Source organism: Musa acuminata, chromosome BXJ2-6 (genome assembly GCF_036884655.1).
Source record: "Musa acuminata AAA Group cultivar baxijiao chromosome BXJ2-6, Cavendish_Baxijiao_AAA, whole genome shotgun sequence".
In the NCBI taxonomy this organism is placed as follows: Eukaryota; Viridiplantae; Streptophyta; class Magnoliopsida; order Zingiberales; family Musaceae; genus Musa; species Musa acuminata.
The window spans coordinates 19,145,334-19,160,329 of NC_088343.1; the positions used below are offsets into that span (position 1 = coordinate 19,145,334).

Below are 14,996 nucleotides of genomic sequence, written 5' to 3' on the forward strand. Positions count from 1 at the left end.
AAGGTTTGTTTATGCAAGACACTACTTTATATATCATGAATGTAAGTGTCTAAGAGGAAACGAGATGAGGTGAACAGTGCATACCTATGGCATTGTAGGCTAGGTCATATCCATGAGGGAATGATTCAAAAGTTGCTAAATGATGGATATCTAGATCCATTCGACTATGTGTCATATGTAACTTACGAGCCTTGCCTTCATGGAAAACTGACCAACTCTCCATTTAGTGGAACTAGAGAGAGAGCCACTGAGCTGTTGGAACTCATACATAGTGATGTATGTGGACCCATGTCAACTCATGCCATTGGTGGTTACTCCTACTTCATTACCTTTACTGATGATTTCTCAAGGTATGGATATGTGTACTTAATGAAGTACAAGTTCGAGGCCTTTGAGAAATTCAGAGAGTATAAGAATGAGGTGGAGAACCAGACTGGAAAGAGTATCAAAACTCTTCGATCAGATCGAGGAGGTGAGTACTTAAGTACAGAGTTTACTCAGTTCCTCAAGGACCATGGGATATTATCCCAATGGACACCTCCTTATACACCTCAGCTCAATGGTGTCTCTGAAAGGAGAAATCATATGTTATTAGACATGGTACGGTCCATGATAAGTTTCGCTGACCTACCCATCTCATTCTGGGGATATGCCCTAGAAACCACAGCTTACCTTCTGAACATAGTTCCAACTAAGTCGGTAGTGTCTACACTATATGAGATATGGAAACGGAAAATGTCTGATCTTAAGGTCGTTAAGATTTGGGGTTGCCCTGCCCACGTTAAAAGACACAACCTCGATAAGTTAGAATCAAGGACAGAGCGATGCAAATTTGTGGGATACTCCAAGGAAACTTATGGGTATTATTTCTATCATCTCGATGACCAAAAGATCTTTGTAGCTAAGAGAGCAATGTTCCTTGAGAAGGAACATATTCTTGGCGGAGATAGTGGGAGAATGATAGAGTTGAGCAAGGTTGGAGAACCAAGCTCAAGCACCACTCTACAGCTCGAGTCTGTTCAGGTACCTAATACACAAGTTTCAACTTTACGTAGGTCTGATAGAGTATCCCATCCTCCTGATAAATATGTGGGACATATTAGAGGAGAGGATGTTGAGGATATTGATTCTCAAACCTACGAGGAGACTATTATGAGTATAGACTTCGGGAAGTGGCAAGAAGCCATGAATTTTGAGATGGATTCTATGTACTCCAATAAGGTTTGGAACCTAGTTGATGCGCCCGAAGGTATTGTACCCATCGGTTGCAAGTGGATCTTTAAGAAAAAGATCGGAGTAGATAGAAAGGTAGAGACCTATAAAGCAAGGCTAGTGGCTAAGGGGTATCGTCAAAGGCAATGTGTTGATTACGACGAAACCTTCTCACCTGTAGCAATGCTAAAATCCATCAGAATTCTATTGGCTATTGTAGCACACTATGATTATGAGATCTGGCAGATGGATGTGAAAACCGCATTCCTCAATGGGAACCTCGAGGAGGAGGTGTATATGATGCAACTTGTGGGATTTGTGTCTAAGAACTGCCCATATAAGGTGTGTAGGTTGCTTAGATCCATTTATGGACTAAAGCAAGCTTCCCGAAGTTGGAACATAAGATTTGATGAGGCAATCAGATCTTATGACTTCGTTAAGAACGAAGATGAGCCTTGTGTGTACAGAAAGGTAAGTGGGAGCGCTATCACCTTTTTGGGTGTTATATGTGGATGACATCCTCATCATTGGGAACGACGTAGGAATGCTATCCACAGTAAAAGCTTTGTTATCTAGACACTTCTCCATGAAGGACTTAGGGGAAGCATCCTATACCTTGGGGATTAGAATCTATAGAGATAAATCCAAGAGGATGCTTGGCTTGTCCCAATCCAGGTACATAGAAACCATTGTCAAAAGGTTTGGCATGGAAAATTCCAAGAGAGGTCTCATACCGATGAGATATGGGATATCGCTTTCTACGAGTATGTCCCCAAAGACTCTAGAAGAAAGGGCGAACATGAATATGATACCTTATGCCTCAGCAATAGGGTCTATCATATATGTCATGCTATGTACTAGGCCTGATATAGCGCATGCTCTGAGTGTCACGAGCAGGTATCAGGCGGATCCAGGCTTGGAGCACTGGAAAGCAGTAAAGTGTATCCTTAAGTACTTGAGAAGGATTAAGGATCTTTTACTAGTATATGGAGATAGTAGCCTTAAGGTTGAAGGCTACACTGACTCAAGTTTTCAATCTGATGTCGATGATAGCAAGTCGAATTCAGGGTATGTATACACCTTGAATGGAGGAGTAGTGTGCTGGAAGAGTTCGAAGCAAGATACTACTGCTGACTCGACCACAGAGGCGTAGTATATTGCTGCATTAGATGCAGCAAAGGAGGGAGTCTGGTTGAAGATGTTCATCATAGATTTGGGAGTCGTTCCGGATAGCGAGAAGTTGACTTTCTTATATTGCGACAACTATAGGACGATTACTCAAATAAGGGAACCCGGGTCTCATCAGAAGTGTTTTGAGGAGGTTCCAACTTATCAGAGAGATCGTAACCCGAGGAGATGTAGTAGTGGAAAGAGTTCCATCCGAAGATAACATTGTAGATCTACTGACAAAGCCGTTGTCTCATATTGTCTTTGAGCGTCACAAGGGTCTGATGGGGATCATACACATAGATGATTGGCTTTAGGTCAAGTGGGAGATTGCTAGTCATATGTGCCCAGCAAGCCAATCACGTGAGTGATGGCACGTGTGACTTGATACAGAATCTTTTTGCTTATTATATTTTGGCGTATATCACTTTATAACTATTGCATATGTGCATATATATATTGTGATGTCCTTGGATTTATGTAATAGGAATCAGATCGTGATGAGATCATGATAATGAGATCGATTCACCTTTAAACACATATCCTAAATAATCCCGGTCATAGGTTACTTGAGAGGGACATCGTGATAACCAGACCGATGATCAATATTTTATACATGCCACCCAAGATTCAAATCATGGAGCTCTAGATTTTTCAAAGGTTGTTGGTCCCTTCTACACAATTTGGGGGTAATGAATGGACTGATGATCAATATTTTATACATGCCACCCAAGATTCAAATCATGGAGCTCGATAAGGTACTGGCCAAGTTTATGCACGGAAGGGAAAGGGAAAGCTAGTGGATGATTTTCAGTAGATGCGATAGAGCCTACACGATGTAGACATAGAATGAAGCTTATCATATTCACAATCATTATATTATGGAGAATCTTACGACCAACAATAGTACAGTGATAGTTGGTTATATTTATTTGAGCAATAGTATGATATAGAGCAATAGATCGATAACGAAAGTAGAAGTTCTGACATTCACCAATACATACCTTAGGTTCCACCTCGGACATATGTGATTCATAATGATTAACCTACGACTATCACCATATTGATGTACCAATGACATATAGTATATTAGTATACTATATCATGGGATCAATTTCAAGATTGGGTCTAATAAACATATCATATTAATATATAGATACATAGGATCGAGGACCTTGATCCATCATCCACAGAGTTTCGTCATTCATTTTGGTAGTAAATTCATATATATCTACACATATGATTACTTAATTCATTTGAATCTTAAAGTTTAAGTTATATACAAAATAATCTAACAATTCAAATAATTTTTTTAGACAATTCAATATTAACGGAACAAGAATCCAAAATGGATCAAAATTATGAACCTTATATAAGGTTATTCCTTAAAACCTAAAAAATATATATGATATTATTCTTACCTAATTTATATTAGTTTTACTAAAACTATACTAAATATATATTTATTTCTAACTTAAAATTTTATCATATTTTTTTTATATTTTTAAATATTTTTAGAGGGTTTTATGCTTATTCGTACTATTCGTACGGAGCAAGGTAAAAATATGAACCTTGCACTACAGCATCGTTAGGTTCGATCGTTCTTTTTATACATAAATGTTCAACAATTTCACAACTATTCTAACTAATTAACTCTTATTGACTCCCATCAGTTAACCCGGTTAACAAAGTCTATAATAAAGGATTTTAGATATGCTACTCTATAAGATAATTAATTATATTTAACTTTCAATTCTTCAAGTTCTTTGGATTCTTTAGCTCTTAACACAAACTTAAGGGATCATACGTGTTTTGGTATAGTTTTTATGATGATATTCCTTATATATTGTTTTTGGGTTTTTTTTTTTTCTCAATGATGCCCTTATTTTTAGATTTTTTTTCGTTTGTGTCCTTGTTTTTTCTCTAATACTTTAATTGTTTTTCATTACTCTCAATACCTCTTTATCCTTTTTGTCATGGCGGTGGCATTATCGGTCATCTTCATCTTCTTTCTCCTATCGATAGGCATTACCAGGCATCTCGGAGTTGCTTTGCTTTTGTAAGCCCTAACCTTTCACAAGTATAGTTCAAAGGTTAATCAAGGTCATGATAGACAATTGAGATGAGAATATACATGATAGTGGAGTTGAAGTGATAGATGTCAAAGTGAGAGAAGAAAAGAAAGTGATCATGGCACAACAAAGGCAGTAGATTTAAGTGGTGAGGAAGTAGAAGACTATAAATTTAGAGTAAGACTAGTGGAGAATAAAAAACACATGAGCCATGAAGATAGATAACAATGAGGGTCATGATGATATAGATGGTCGAGGTAAAGACACAACTAAGCCAATTACAAGTGATTGAAGCCCGGTAAAAGTAGAGCAAATATGAAATGATCGACAATATTTATCTGGAAGAAGAGATGGCGACAATCAAAAGTATTATTATCGTGATTGAAAGAAGAAAGAAATATTGACGATGATGAAAGGTATTTAAGATATTAGAGGAAAAAAAAAAAAAAAAAAGGAAGGTATCAAATTTAAAAAACTGCAGACACGACAAAACTTGAAAATGTATATTTAAAAAAATTATTGAGAAACGAAGATGGTTAAAATGCTATATATAAAAGTTTTGTGGCGGGCTGTTGGATAAGCTTTTATTGCTGTTGATAGACCGTTTCTGAAGCCACGGCACACGAGGTACCGCCACCATATTTCGATGGCCGCCGCCGCTGCTGCTTCTCCTTCATCCGTCGCTTCCTCGTCTCTAGTACCAAAGAAAACCTTCTCCTTCGCTCCACTCCACGCTTCTTTGCCGGTTCCCAAGTTCCTCAATGGAAGTGGGAGGAGACCGTCTTCCTCCTCTTCCCTGAGGAAGACTGGGTGGGGCAGTGTATTGGTCGCTCCCAGTGGCCGGAAAGCTGTGGTTTGTTCCTCTTCATCGTCGTCGTCGTCGTCGTCGCTCCCTCTTCCTGCGGCGTTGCTCTTTGATTGTGATGGTGTCCTCGTCGACACGGAGAAGGATGGGCACCGCATATCGTTCAATGAGACCTTTGCTGAGGTGGGTCTTCTATTTTTCGAGGTCAATAGGATTGAGTTCATCTAATTGTGTCGAGAAAATGCTTGTTTGTCAAATAGGTCTTATTTTCAAGGAGGCAGTGAGAGTAGCTACACAGTGAATTATGATTAAATCAAATAAATTTTGGCTATTGATCTCCATCCTTTCTAATTTACGTAACCTTTTCCTCTTTACCAGACAAATTCTAGGCAGTGGATCTGATTCAGTTGCATGAAAATTCTTATTTTGACTGCTATGGCTGCAGAGGGAATTGGGAGTCAGTTGGGATGTACAGCTTTATGGCGAATTACTCAAGATTGGTGGTGGGAAGGAGAGGTGAAATTTTGTTTCTATTACTTGCTTTTTCTTAAGTGCCTAGACTGATCATCCATCAATTTGATAGTTTATGGTTATCTGCTTGTTCAGTTTACTTAACATTTATAGTAGTTACCAAGTTAAGGCAAGTTTGACATTATTTTAGAGGGAACACAAGGTCGATATTTGTTATACATAGTGTGTATGGAGTTAAGAAAGTTAGTGGAGACAAGTTTCCTCTGCCAACAATGAACGTCTCACTGAAATTTTTGTTACGGCTTTGCATTGTAAGTCTAGTAAACAAACTTAGTTTTGTTGATTAGGCATGTGGAACACATATGGAGCAACGCATATGATCATGGACCCAAGTGCTTTCATATCATATAAGGTTTAAGTGGCTTATAATTGAATTAATACAAAAGTTGGCTGATGTGGTTAGTTGGTTGTAGTCCCTGGGCCTTAGTGCCTAAATATGATAGTGGCAATTGCATGTGAATCCATAGTGGGCTTTGTAAGTGGCAACAGGACAAACCCTACGCAATGCTAAAATGGAAAAAATTGCAAAAAAGTTGACACATCCTTGGCTCAATGTTATATCTAATCTTTTATTCTATTCATGTTTTTATTATTTCTCTTAGAATGACAGCATATTTTGACAAGACGGGCTGGCCAGTTAAAGCCCCAAAGACAGAAGAAGAAAGAAAAGAATTTATAGCTTCTCTTCACAAGAGAAAGACAGAATTATTTATGGCTCTTATTGAGAAGAAGCTGCTTCCACTTCGTCCTGGTGTTGAAAGGTCAGAAAATATGGAGCTTCTGCTCCAATAAGCTGTACAGTAATTTGAAACAATTTAAACTATTTATTATTATGTGTGGATCCAACTTGATATATATTTGAATAGAGAATATAGTATGGTGTATCTCTTTTGATCATATGCATCGTCAAAGTCAATAGCATTAATTTTCATTGTAGTTGACTTGTATCTTTTGTACACATAACTATCTCCATAAAATCAATGGCATCACATATTTTTGGCATATGTTTCTTATGGATTGTTAGAGAAGTTTTAATTTTGTTTTGATTTCTACCATCTTATCAAGGGTATTATTTTTGTAAACAATGCATGACATTGAACATTTCTATGGACACCTAGATGAGAAGCTAGTAGCCTATGTAACTTTCAAATTTCAGCTAATTTTATAGATAGCTAAGAATCTTTGAGTAAGATTATGTTATGTGACCTGGATTTGTTCACTTTGTTGGTAGTGTTACGATTAAATCTGTGACAGGTGAAGGGTTTGAACTTGGTTGGAAGAGAGGGAGAAAAGAGCGGAAACATTGTGTTATATATTCTTTTGCTCAGTCCTAAAGTGGTTATGATATTTCTTTTGATCATGATTTCAGTAATCAGTTGTTTACCAGTCTAAGGAATGATATCGGATCATATGATCCAGTATCCATTTTTATGTAATTTGTTCTTTGGTGATACTGGACAGGATGGGTTGGTATACCACCTAGCACACTGGTATTACAATTTGGTATATTACCAAAAAATATTGTATCGGAGCAAGAAATAAAACTTTGTTTTTATGTGGAAATTTGATCAGACAATAAATTTATGTGGAAATTTGGGAAATGGGTTTTGTAGTCCATCAACAATGAGGCATATGATTTTGGTATCCTCTTCCTAGTATAATCTAGAGCCCACTACAACAACATCAACTATGATTAAGATTTAATTTTGTAGAAAGGTCTATATGTTTTGTGACATAGATGTGGTTATCTAATCATAAGCATATTTGATATTATCGGCACAACTGTTAATTAAATGTTTCAAATCGTTAATACTGCTGAAGAGTCTTAACAAATATTGATACATGTGTTATGGGGTGCAGGTCTTCTAGACCAATCTAGTTCTTTCACGGGCACAAGTAATGTGAAAAATTCTGAACTCTATTATTGCGTTGACATGTGGAGATGAAGTGGGTAGCTTAGTTGGCAGCAATATGGTACTTTGCCTTACTTCCAGTGGTGGAGCTAGCTGGACCATTTGTTGGAGGGAGGAGAACTTCCATAGGGTCTTGCAAGAAAAGGAAGCACTGAAGGTGAAGGGTGCATAGGACTGAACTCAAGTGGGGGTTCCTTTGATGATCTTATGAACCAAATGAAGAAGGGAGGATGGTTTAAGGGAGCAACTAGAAGACTTAGCAAGCCAGGAATTGTGTTCCTTGGCTAGTTGAATGGTCTACATTATAAGTGCTTTGGTCACTAGTGGTTATAGTGGAGTGGTGAGTTACTGAACCCCTGCACCATCAGCTATTTGGAAGCAGTGTTTGGTGCTAGTGGATAGTCTCTACGACCCCAACATCCTCTATGGTATACCATAATAGAGGGAGTCATGGAGGACAACAATGACACTTCACACAAGCAGATGGACTACACTTGGGGAGCAATGCAGGCCCTCTGAAAATGATTGACAAATTGCCTTCTAATCCTCATCCTTGTCTTGGCTGAGGATTCGGTTACGCAATATATTCCTCCATACATAACCAACTTTAGGGGGTGGATGACTCCAGTTGTGGTTGTGAGCATATGAACAATCGGAAGTTAGCCTTCTCTGTACTTTGATTTTCTTGATATATGCTTATGGTGGATATAAAATACCAAGTAACTGTTACATTATAACTTCTTACATGAACTGAACTTCAAATGGCACCTTGGATGTTTTTCTTTACTGAGTGACTTTAACATTCATTCTTTTGTAATGGTTGCAGTATCATCTTAATAGGGACTATTTTGAAGCATCTGAATAAGAGTTTCCAAAAGAACTATAAAAGAAAACTAAATGAAAATTTGATACACATGAACCTGAAAGATTTGGATAATTATTTTCCTAACTTTTTTCTTATAACTTCAATTTTACCAGGCTAAAAGTTTCTTCTAGATTGTTAACCAAGATATTTATTGCTCAAGTTTGCAAGCTTGTTAATGATTTGGTTTTTTCATGTATAAGGAAGCTTATCTGTGTCTAATACACAGCCTCAAATTTAAACATAAATATGATAGCTGGTTTTTTTAATGTGGTTAATGCTATGGATTAACATAAAAAATTTCTTATACAAAACCTTTCCCCTAAAGTTTATATCTATGCAAATGCCATCAAACTGCAATGAAAATTGGTATTTGCTTTTCATTTAACATCAGATTGTCACCTTCTTTAATCTAGAATAACAGTTTGATTAATCTGTGATTTATAATATAAGTTTCCTGCAATGTGTAGGTTGATTGATGAGGCTCTAGCAAAAGGAGTAAAAGTTGCTGTATGTAGTACTTCGAATGAGAAGGCGGTATGTAATATATTTCAGAATTACTGTCACATCATCATCTAAATGTCATTCGTGAAATTTAATGCACAGATATACTTGCTAATTCACTCGATCACCTGCAGAAAAGATCAATTTAAGTAAAAAATAAATAGTCAATGGATATTGACCGAGATCACTGCTTGTTATGAGTCTTATTACAATACAAAAATATTATTTCTGAACCTTGACGTGCCATCATCATTAAAATTCAGTAATGGACTATGTCTTGCTTTTCTGGATATATTCCCCTCAAAATACTGTTGGGTACCCAGAGTAACTTGAAGCTTTCTCAGTGTAAATCATGGTTGACATATTTTTTCCCATCCTGCCTAAGCATTATGATTTTCAAGAAAGTAAAAGATATTGAAGAAAAAGTTTTTTGTTGCTTCTTTAAATTCATGTGATGTAAGTGACAAATTCTACATGCATGTGTAATGCAGGTTGCAGCAATAGTTTCATTTTTACTAGGCCCTGATAAAGCAGATAAGATAACAATATTTGCTGGAGATGTTGTTCCTCGCAAAAAGCCTGATCCGGTATGCTATTTCTTATTCTGCTATTCTGTTAATGGTAAATATATTATGATGTAGAGATACATTGACTTTGCTAAGTTAGGATTATAGATCCAGTCACTGTTTGAACCATCAATTTTCTTTTCATTATTTTTGAATGTTTTCTGCATAAACTTCTCAGGTCGGCTTCTTTCTGGATCAGAGACTAGAAAAAACTTTTCACTTCTTTAGGTATCCAAATATATAACAGGAAAAGAAACCATAATTCAGTTAAGCTCTGAAAGTATCTAGATAAAGGATATTTACATTCTTATATGACTGTGAGTTTATTTGTTTCCTCCAAGCACCTTTAAAACTAATTTTCTGTTGTGTTTAATATGTTTGCTTTTTGGTCGTTTTCTTATAATGAAGATAGCAGTGGAATAACCGAAGCTTTTGACATATAGTAGATCATATATTACTTCCCTGGTAGTCACCTTCCTCTATCTGTGGCATTTCTTTCTTAAGATTCCTCTGTTGTTGTTGAATAGAAGACATGATATTTTTATGCCATGTCTGCTGAACATTGTTTTCCTTTTCAATGGTAGATATTCTAAAATGATTGCCTAAATCCATGAGTTTCAAGTTAAGATACTGCTCTTAAGAAAGTTGATATTTCTAATATTTGTTGAAAATATCACATATGTGGCTTTATATACATATGTGGCTATATAACCACATTGCATAGGGCCTGTGCCCTCTCATTGTATGATCTGATTTCTTATGCTTTTACATATCTGGTTGTTTGTAGCAATGCAGCCACTTATGTGTTTCATATAGAAAATTAGCATATACAACTGTAAATATTATCTGCATATGGGGTCTGCATATGCATGAATATGTGATCATCATATGTACTTAATGTTTCTTAGTGCTATTTTTTCTACTGTTTTATTATTTTGTTAGTACAGAAAACTATAAATAATTAAACCTTTGTTAGGGATCTTATATTTAATGCTTTGTATCATTCCATGTCCTAATCATGTATACCTTTGATTATATTATTTGAATGTTATAATATCTACTGCATATGCACCCACATGTGGACCCACATATGCCCTATACCTTTTCTTTAATTGACTACATATGGCAGCCACTTTTTTTATACTTAAATATAGTTCACTAGAGGAAAGATTACCTACACGTTTTAAAGCATGTATATAGGTATCTTCCTATTGTCTCAAATTTATGCATATTTGATTTTAAAAAATATTTGCATTTGTAATTTCTATTTTTTGGTCTTGTAATAAAATTCACTTACCACCAAAATATATATTTGCAATTTATAAGGCATGATGATGATCCTTAATTCCTTATAGTGGCTTATTCTGTTAAAACTGCTTATTGTTTCTTTTGGACAGGCCATCTACTTGTTAGCAGCTGAAACTCTTGGTGTAGATCCATCTAGGTATGACTTGATACATGACAATTAAATATGATGCACTTCATTAAAGAATATGTACTTTAGAACATGGCATGTAAGAACAATCTGAATATTATTAACTTGTATACTAAGAAAAAAATGTATCATATTTATAATAAAATAAGGCTACAAGAAAACAGAGAAGGTAACAACAACTTACAATGTTAGAAGAAAAGATTATTGTTTTAATTACATTGACTATAATGTGTTGCTCAAAACAGATGAAACTGAACAACATATTTAATATTACATATCCATCCCCACTCAAGAAAATCACGTATCCATCTTGTTTACCAGCTAAATCACATTTTAAAGTAAGCAAACCTTTATCAACAAAATATCTTTCAAGTATTTATTCCTAGGGTAACTGAATAATATTAATTATTTTGAAAATTTTAATGAAGATATGTCATGTATCTGAAACGTATCTTGGTAGTAGCAATATCCAGTAAGCTTTTACAATCCTTTCTCATAGTCTAGAGGTTACAGGATATCTTTGTAGGATGCAGTGTTTATATAGCTGCTGGGCCTACTCTCACAGGAGGTATGAATCCACCAATTATATGCTGTGTTAGTGCAGTCATACTACTTTATCCAATAGTGCCTTTCAAGCTTTCCTGATTAGTCATGTAGGTCCATGTTGGTAATTTAAGTTGGAGGAAGAAAAGTTGCATGCTCTGCAGTCACACTTCCACATCCCATGCACTTGTAATGTCATGTCATGGACTGCTTGTGCAAGGTCATCGCTTGTGCCTTGGTTGTATTTCCTTCCATCAAAGAACAGGAGGGAAAGCTGTTTAAATTTGATAAATTTTCAATCATTTTAAAGTATCCTCGAACCAATTCCATTTTAGATCATGCAATTTCCTTGTTTAATAAGAACCTGATACTATATGTAAATTGTCATTTTACACCTAGTCCTACATGGCTAGATGTATGTTGATTCAATTTATGAGAAAATTTTGCTCATCTCATCTAGCTCAAGTTGTTATAGTTTAACCTAGACTAGTAGACTCATTCTTGGATATTATCACAATTAATCTCCTTCCATTGTCTTCTGTAAATGTTTCAGTTGAACAAGTAGGACTCTTTAATTTTTCTTATTGTCGATTTATCATGCTTAGCGTCCATTACGTTGCAGCTGTGTTGTGGTAGAAGACAGTGCCATAGGTCTATCAGCTGCCAAAGCTGCTGGGATGACGTGCATAGTAACAAAGAGCGGGTAAGAAAGTTTATTTTCACGGTGTTGCTTTTGTTACTTTAGTTTTGGCAACAGATTATAGAATCAACAAAATTCATGATAGAGAATAGAAAGTAGGACTTTATTATCTTAATTATTAAGTTTCAAGCTAAAAATAATATAGGCCTGACCATTTTAAACCTTGGTTCCTTTTTGTGAAATTAGGAGGATTAGCCTACTAGAATACACAAATATATTATTTGCCATGCTTAAATAAAATTCTATTTATCTAAGTAATCTCGATAGCTTTTGAATCTATCAGGTCATCATAGTATGCCAATCAGCAAAGGAAGCTACCAGAAAACCTATTCCATCATCTCTCATGTCCATGTTACTGATACCTATTCAAGAATCTAAAGAACTTTCAGTGAAGTCCTTCAGCATTTGATCATTTTCAAATTGTTTTTTCTCCCTTCTCTCTGTACTTTCTGGTTAATCAGGTGGCATCATCTAAATTTGTTCTGCTGCACCAACAAAATTTTAGTGTTGTCTTATTTCTTTAGTGAATGATTTTGACATTTATAATGTGTAAAAAATATCTTCTTTTACATCAGTTGATAATTGTTTAATGATGACTGAAGTACTTGGTTTTACATATTCAAGTGGCCCATCACAGGGGCAGTCTAGTTCATAGGTTTATCTAAATGAAGATCCAGGGTCTGGGTGAAGGCTTAGATAATATAATTAGTAACCAAGTTTGCAGCCTACTCAGTGCGGGTCATTGCTTTTCTTCTTTCAAGAAATACATGGTGCAGGAAATTGGTATTTCTTTTGCCTCATTTGCAAATTTACCAGACAGTTGAACTAGCATCGAGTAATGATGCAAACAATCTAATCATACTGGTTTATAAACTTCAATCCCAAATTTCCATTAGAAATTGAATGTCTATAATTTGATCAGATTTGTACAAAGGAACTAAGTTTAGTGTTGCGACGAAAGGAATTACTCTTGTGGATAGAGTCATTGTGTAATAGGTCTATTATATTTAGTTACCACAAGCAAATTTTCCAAAGATATGATAACCAAAAGTGTGCATCTTGTTGTATTAGACATGTAAATAAAATTTTCAACTCGAATCTAATTGTCTAAATCTGCTTCCTATGGTTGCCTACAGATACACAGCCGAAGAGAACTTTGTGACAGCAGATGCAGTTTTTGATTGCATCGGAGACCCTCCTGAAGTGCGGTTTGACTTGACTTTCTGTGCCAACCTTCTCCAGAAGCAATATGTCAGCTAAGATATGTAGCTTGACAATTCTGCTTCCTACCTTTATTCTCAGATTCACAAATAGGAGTCAGATTTGTCAACCATGTCATGGTTTGTTGTCAAAATAAAAAAATGAAATTGAGTTGTCATTATATCACAACCAATGATTCATTTGCAACAGATTCAAAAGATGAACTCGCATCAAATGATCTCATGCTTGATTGTATAGCAAACCACATTATATTATGAGCTGTCCTGATTTGGTTCAATAAACCTTAATGAAACCCTATTGCTACTTTTTATAGCCTAGAGATGATGCAACATTTGTTATTCCCTACTCATTCTCAGTTTATTACTTCTAACTTTTTTTTTCCTGTTTTCTCTCTTTCATGTAAATTTTTCAGTCAGAATAATGATGTTAATGAGCATTCTGATCAAGTGCAGAAGCTGAATTAAATGTCAAACTGAGTACCATAATTTACATCTGTTGATAAAAGAGTTTCCATTAGGAAATGGTCACTTTCTGCCTTTATGGCACAAAGCTGAGTTTGAATCCAATTATGCTAATTCATTGGAACGTCTCTACTGTTGCTATTAATCTCAAATTTTCTTTTTGTCTTTTTAAATTTGGTGAGGGAGAAAAGCAAATTGTTGTTATAGATATATACTAGCAAAGGAAGTAAACCTCATTATTGGGTTTTGAGATTGTTGTATTTAGTTGCTGAACTTGAAACATATTTATTTTTTCTTCTTCGACAGATAATAATTAATTAAAAAATATTTCATATTGTACAAGATTGAGCAAAATAAAAAAAAAGGGGAAAATATGATATTTCAAGGACTTGAGATCATAAACAATCGAATCTTCCCTCACCTGAGAAGAGACCAAGAGCACAACATCTGTCAACCACCTTAGATTTCAATGTCACTTTTTGTTCAGTTCACCAGCTTCTTCAGCTAAATAGTATGGGAAAATGGCCCAAGTAGGAAGAGAGGGCAGAAGAAATGATCAAGTTGAGCAAGTTTACATTCGAATACATAAATTACTTGGGAATGCAATTCTGAAGCTTCAATTTTAGCTTCGCAGATCACCCAGCAAAATAATACCGATACCTAGTAAAAGATGAGTTTTCCTTAAGATCACACGGCCTCATCACTAGTCTTCTCATATTGTAGTAGTCCTGAATAAGATAAAGGAACCAAGCATTGCTCATGACCTGGCTTCCTATCATCACCTCGGCTTCCTTTCTTGATTGCAGGATCATCCGAATGCAGCACTTGTCGCTGTCCCAAGTCTTTATTCGGCTGACAGCCCACGAGTTTGGGCTTTAATAAGGAGGGTATGGTGACCATGAAAATAGAGAGAAAAACTATTATAACGAGGTAGGAAATTACAACAGTAATTTGATTCAAAAATTAGGAGAAAATGATAAAAAAATAAAGATAAGGAAAGAAAA

The 14,996-nt window shown here is 35.6% G+C and overlaps 1 protein-coding gene across 1 annotated transcript; it reads left to right on the forward strand.

Moving 5' to 3' along the window:
* Positions 1-5,034: 5,034 nt before the first annotated feature.
* LOC135615170 (CBBY-like protein) lies at positions 5,035-13,848 on the forward strand. The gene is made up of 8 exons (XM_065113322.1): positions 5,035-5,439; positions 5,702-5,772; positions 6,390-6,548; positions 9,033-9,099; positions 9,558-9,653; positions 11,030-11,076; positions 12,233-12,313; positions 13,447-13,848. The coding sequence occupies exons 1-8, from the start codon at positions 5,098-5,100 to the stop codon at positions 13,568-13,570; spliced, it is 987 nt and encodes a 328-aa protein (XP_064969394.1). The 5' UTR covers positions 5,035-5,097; the 3' UTR covers positions 13,571-13,848.
* Positions 13,849-14,996: the final 1,148 nt, after the last annotated feature.